The 6,313-nt window shown below is 40.7% G+C and overlaps 1 protein-coding gene across 11 annotated transcripts in view; it reads right to left on the bottom strand.

Annotated features, from left to right (window-relative positions):
- Positions 1–475: 475 nt before the first annotated feature.
- The window catches only part of ppfibp2b (PPFIA binding protein 2b), a 37,590-nt gene continuing 31,752 nt past the window's right edge, over positions 476–6,313 (bottom strand). For 10 of the 11 annotated variants that reach the window (XM_037254477.1, XM_037254480.1, XM_037254481.1 and 7 more), the window contains 11 exons: positions 6,163–6,195; positions 5,827–5,962; positions 5,615–5,734; positions 4,623–4,773; positions 3,893–4,004; positions 3,726–3,814; positions 3,512–3,634; positions 2,605–2,730; positions 2,339–2,527; positions 1,313–1,522; positions 476–1,194 (listed from right to left, as the gene is read on the bottom strand). In XM_037254477.1, the coding sequence (XP_037110372.1) occupies positions 1,117–1,194; positions 1,313–1,522; positions 2,339–2,527; positions 2,605–2,730; positions 3,512–3,634; positions 3,726–3,814; positions 3,893–4,004; positions 4,623–4,773; positions 5,615–5,734; positions 5,827–5,962; positions 6,163–6,195 (1,367 nt within the window). In that variant the 3' untranslated portion in view covers positions 476–1,116. The remainder of the gene's footprint in view (positions 1,195–1,312; positions 1,523–2,338; positions 2,528–2,604; positions 2,731–3,511; positions 3,635–3,725; positions 3,815–3,892; positions 4,005–4,622; positions 4,774–5,614; positions 5,735–5,826; positions 5,963–6,162; positions 6,196–6,313) is intronic. The other variant, XM_037254482.1, reaches the window with a different exon arrangement.

The raw sequence follows: 6,313 nt of genomic DNA, 5'->3' as shown, positions 1-6,313 counted from the left end.
CAAAACCCACATTTACCCAGTGTGTGGGTTAGGTAAGCAACCAAGCATTTTGGGGTCTGTACGTACAATATGGTAGTGATTCTCAACCAGTGTGCTATGGCAGATAAATATGACATGAGAGATCTTAGTTAGGTGTGCCATGGGAAATTATCCTGTGAATTATATAAATTAAAAAAAAATTATTTTATCAATTCTTCAACACCAACCAAGTAACACACAAGTAAAAGCAAAATGATGAAATGCTCTACCACTAGTTGACTTCCACTGGATGACTTTTTGTTAATTGTTTTGCTGTAATGTGCTATTTTTTTTCTGATGTGAAATAATAATGTGTCTTGCCTCAATAAAGGATGAGAGACATTGCAGTGTGGCATTAGCTGGAAACAATAATGGACTTTTGAGTCAAGTGTCCACAGTATAAAGTTTATATGAATACATTCTAAAATTATTTCACATAAAACTGAGTCATAAAAACAAAGGTGTTGAAAGATTTTAATGTTTTCAATTGACATTTTGAAAGCATTCAGACTTTTAAAAATAATTACCAGTGTTATGTTGCAGCCTACAGCTACATTAATTCAATTTAAAAAAGAAAATGTAAATAACCTTCTGCATACTCACACACACACACAGTTTGTATATTTCAATCTTTTTTCTGATTACATGACACAAAGCATTCTTCAAAGTATCAGTTTAGTATAAAAAGTCATCAACTACTGTAAAATAATAACATTATACAAAGTCAGTTTCCCTGTTCCAAAACAAGCACTCAGTTTTATGTTTGGCTCTGCCATTCCATAAATAATGAATACAATTTTGTAAGAATTAAAGCAACAATGTGAGAAGTTTATTTCAAGCGTGTGGAAGAATTGTACTCAATCTGGAAAAGAGGTGGAGATGGTGTCCGAGTGAACTCACATGAAATAATCTCTTGTAGGTGCACAATAGGTTAGAAAAACTGTCTTTACACTGTCACCAGGAAAGGAGGCCAAGGTTGGGCTTGTTAAGCACCTGACCAATAATACATGAAGGGGACTAGATCCATCATGACAGGCAGCTGTGATTGTAGAGTCACCAGGCAGCTTTATCGGAACGTCACAAAGATCTCCTCACTTGTCAAGGTACTGGGTCATACTGATGGGCTGGGTTGAGGAGCACGGGATGGGGGTGGGATGCGGGCTGAGGTATTAAGGGCTGCAAGCAAAGGAAGGAACAGTGGCAGTCATTGGCTGATGGACAATCATGACAATGCCTACGTTTTTGACACAGGTGAGATGTCATGCCAAGCGTCATTGTCTATTGTTGGCCCTACCTGGTGCCTGGACTGATCAGGCTCTCTGGTCACAACGGTGCTCAGGCTTCTGAAGTTGTTGTTGTTGTTGTAGTGATACACCTGGGTACCGTTAACTGTTGAATGTCTCTTAAGAGACCCCGCTGACTCAACCGGGCAAACGTAGTCTGTTGATTCATCTGGCCGCTTCTTCCGCAAATGCGTCAAGTTAGAGAAGCCCAACTTTTTAGGCTGAAACAAAAAGACAAAAGACTTGTCATTTTGTTTTATATATTTTTTTATACACTTTATTGTATTTTGAAACACTTTTTTAAAACATTTTAAAGTGTAAACGTGTCACGGCTCTGCTCTGCTCTGGCCTGTGCTGACCGGCTGACGCACCCCCTCGGACCAGCGCATATCCAATGCGGCGGATCTGCGCGCGCTAGTCAAGCATCTCACACAAAGTTGTAACAGTTAACAGATAGATGCCATTCTACTTGAACTTTTTTTTTTAGAACAGATTTAATCAAATTGTTGGTGAATGATGCCCAATATTTATGCTTTCATTCGAAGTTTTCTTTTCTGTAAACTTCCCTGCATGTAATAATTTATTGGCATGACCAGTACATTTCACTCTGATACGTCCCTGTTGGTGGCAGAACGTGCCACCAGCCACAATGCATCCCGATGACCTATAGTGTACTCTATCAAAATGAATGTTTTTTTTAAAGCAGCAGTAAAGATGAAGTACAGAGTGTTGAAAATCATGTAAGGGACAACTCTTGAGTTCCAGTTGTATGTGCCTGTTTCTTTCCTTCGGTGGAACAGTGACGGACGGGGATTGCGGCTGAGCCTTGAAGCCGTGAGGAGTAGCAGAGGAGTTCCGACCTCGCTTTCTTATCACACAGGAAATGCGTGGAGCTTAAACTGAGCTGACGCAACGAGGACTCATGCTTTTTCATTCATGTAACACGAGCTAGGAGTTGCTTTCTCTTATACAACTATTTTTGCCTCGTGCCCCTTCCATGCTGTAGAATGCAGTAGTGCTGGCCGTATTTGCCTCACCTTGACTTTGGCAGTGATGCTGAGTGGTGTGTAGTTCACTGCCTCTATGTACTCTTTCTTCTCCTGCTGAGCTTGTACTCCCACCAGGTTGCTGAAATTGGTGGTCAAGTGGCGCCGCAGCAGTGTTTTCTGAGGAGGGATGTTAAGCAGCATGGCCAGCGAGTCGGAATTAAACCGAGGCTCCAACATCTATTACAGAAGAGGCACAAGACACTTAAGTTAATCGTGAAATATTGTGTCATAATTCAACGCGTGAGTAAACTCACTATTAGTCCTCCGTGAACTCCACTGCCTCTCAGGTTTGGGGCGTATTCTGCCAGATCCACAGATCTCAGCCACTCCATGACTCGATGATTGGACCACTGAACCACCTCGCTGGGAGCAAACTGGTTCTGAACCACACACATAAACACACATGGTTACCGCTTTTTACTCATCTCTCAGTTCTTCTCGTGGTTAGATATTGTGCCATACATGCAAAGATCATCCATCCTTTCAGTGAATCAGTCTGAATGTGAGTTTACAATAAATGCAGCCAACCTCTTGCCTAAAGTCTGCTGGAATAAGCTCCAGCCCACCCGTAACTGGATGGGTAGGTGGTTGAGAGAGGGGTGCATATGAGAATGGTGAGAAAATCATCATTGGCAAATAACTTAAAATCGTCTTTAACATCGCACGGTGAACTTGTTTATAGCAACAGTGGCAGCCAGTAAGCCACTCTGAGTCATAGGAGAGATTGTTAGTTCTTTAGTAGGTGCTCCTTTTTTTTTTATTAGGACCCGAACTGGCATATCCAGACTAAATATTCTGGTTTCACTAGTTCTTTCACGTCCATGTAAGAGACCAGATTCTAGGATCTGCAGCATTTATAGTAACAGTCATTATTATTATTATTATGGTCTCTGTTTGAGTCGAGGTCAGTATTTAAGGAATTATTGTAGGAATTCAAAATTCTAACGACTAGGCTTTGGGGCCGAAGAACCAAAATGATTTCCATCGATCAAAAAAGAAAGAGAGGAAAAAGATGAGTTATTTGACGGACAAAAGTGTGCTTTCTGAGCACTGCCGAGTTGGCCCTTGAAAAAGTCGGACTCAATAGGAGCAGAGTAAAATGGAAATGTCATCTCATTCATTATTGGTTGTTTTACCAGCATGTACATATTTCTTACTGACCTCAGTGCCGGGCCTGCGTTTGAGGCAGTTAGGGTTGAACTTGTTAACATGTAGAACATGTATGGCACACTTGATGCTGAGATGATGCAGTTGGCTGGTCACTTTGAGGACCAACAAGTCGTTCTGAAAAGAGAGGTGGAAACATCAGTGGTTTTACAACAATTTTATATTAATCTTATGCTGATTATGCTATTCAACTTTCTATAGAACGTACCACAGTAAGGTACTGCAACATCTGCCCATCCACTCTTCCTTCACTAAATTGGTCCTTATACTGAGGAAGGCCAATGTCATCTAGCCAGCCTTCGGAACACATGTTGCATTTAAGTTTCAAGTATTATTGTTATTGAGATAAATACATTTCTGGTGTTTTCTACATACGAGTGACCCAGAGGTAATCCAGCTCGGCAGACTTCTCGTGCTGCTTGCTATTAAACGTCTTGATGGCTAAATGGAGTTTCTTCCGGTGCAATGGATTTTTCATTCCCATTTCCTAGAGAAACGAAAAGATAGAATTCATTTTTCCCTCACAGCTATGTTTGATGGTTAAGAGATGAAATTGCACCTGCAAAAAAAAACCCCAAAAAAACACCATCCCGACAAAAGAGACAGTAGAAGGGAGGTGTGAGGAAGATGAAATGACAATGTTGAAGGCGGAACTAAAGGGCAGGCTGAATTTCAGAGGCAGGTGTTACTAAATGTCAAATGAACAGACAAACAACAACAGTGAAGAGACAGGTACAACTAAAAACAATTAACATGCAGTGCCGAAGATAAGCCTGACAGCTAAATGAGCAGATGATTCAGAAGACTGGCGATTGGTGTTGCTGTGCGTACACGTACACAAAATTGTTGGTACCGCTCTGCTAATGAAAGAAAAGCCCACAGTGCTCCAAAAATAAATTTGACATAAGTTTTAAATAAAACCAGGATGAAAATTAACCAAGGAAAAACACACTGTTTTTAATTGTGCTTCAACAGAATGATTTCTATAAAAAACGGATGAAACAAAGCCTGGACAAAAAAAAAAAAAAGCTAAATATTTGTTTCACACTCTTTGCCTTTGGCATCTCTCAACAAAAGGATTTTGGCTCACTCCTCATGTGTGTACCTTTTCTAGGTCTTGCGGTGTGGCAGACAATAAAGTTTGACCACTGCTGACCCACTGGTGGGCCATGGTGGCATACTGGCCCAGTCCAATGTCCTCAAGCCATGTACACACCTGCTCTGTGTTCCACCTAGAAAAATGCAGCTTCAGGTCTCTGAAATTCAAATCGGAGAAACAAGATTTGATTTGGATAGGGTATCGTGGAGCTATTGAATCAATTCCAACAGGCACTTGAAGAACATGAGCCGATAGCTAGATACAGTACTTTATCAACAAGTTAAAATCACAACACATGTCAAAACAGGCATGCTGAATCACTCAAAATATTAAAGACATGAAAAAAGCAATCATAAAAAAGTTGTAATTCCAGTGTAGTCTCAAGGTCGAAAGGTGCAAGTTGATCAGTGTGCAAGATGTTGACTACAGAGTTGATGAATATATTAGTGTGATCCTCCCAGTGTTATAACGCCACATGGCACATCAGTCAGGCAGGAGAATTCTCACAAAACCTGTGAAGGAGTGAGGAACTGGCATTGCAAGAAACCAAACCAATACACTTTTGTGACTGTAGATCCATGGTTGGATCCATCATTGCGAAACTGCTAATCCACAAAACACAATGGTCATCGCATTTAGTTTTTTACCAGATCAGAATGACTTTGTAATGTGCATAACAACTCACCAATGGACTGGAAGCACCACTGTTGACAACTGTTAAGTGTTTTTTTGTTTTTTTTCCATAGTATATGATTGCAATAACCAGAGCGAAGAACAATTGCAGTTTTTATACAGTAAGGTGTGATGTACATCATTTATACCACGGACTTTGTGGATGATGTTGGAGTTCTTTTATGTATAGTTTTTACTATATGTAAGGCAGTAAAAGGCAAGCGCAATGATTGACGATACAAAAAGTCCAGATTGAGAAGTGTGCGTGCGCACGTGCGTTTGCGTCCATGCATGCATATCTTCAAACAGAAGTAAATGTCTTGTACCTTATGTACCCTGAACGTGCCTGTCTTGGTCCAGTTGTGTTTCTAGGGCCTCCCCTCTTGAACTCGACAAGATCGGGGTCATGTGTTTGAACTGGACTACCTGATTGACTCCGACGAATCCTGCAAAAAGCATGACCAATAAAGTTCAAGTAATAAGCACGGAAAATAATCCAATCTATCGAGAATGCCGTCATTTTACTATGATTACTTACAAGCCCCAGAGCTTCTTTATGCCTCTTTGGCTTTTCCTGTTTTCGGGTGACATAGGAGAGTGCTGTCCAGAGTTCATTTCAGAGGATAGCGGTGACTGCTCTGACAATATACACCCTTCTAGTTGCTCTGAACATTCTATCGGATAGGAAGAAAAAAGAGGACCATTAATTAGGCTGTGTGTTACGTTATCATCTGCAGAGTGACTCCTTGCACTGGCCATCTACAGATAGATGACAACAGAAGTACACAATTGCTAATTTACGATGAAATGAAAAGCAAGGTTTACGTGTATGTTTGTGTAATAGTGATGCACAGATGAATTACGCAATACCCACCAGTATAGTAAAGATCATACTTTCCAGGAGATCCTGAGCCAGGTTAGTAAAAAGTGAGAAGAAAAAATGAGCGGGCATTAGTCACACCCAAAAGGACCTCATACAGTATGTTGATTGTACAAACAAGCAAACCAATGAGCCTTAGGCAGGT

Source organism: Syngnathus acus, chromosome 6 (assembly GCF_901709675.1).
Source record: "Syngnathus acus chromosome 6, fSynAcu1.2, whole genome shotgun sequence".
Lineage (NCBI taxonomy): Eukaryota > Metazoa > Chordata > Actinopteri > Syngnathiformes > Syngnathidae > Syngnathus > Syngnathus acus.
Note: the sequence above shows the minus strand (reverse complement) of the source record. Positions and strands in the feature narration are given on the sequence as shown.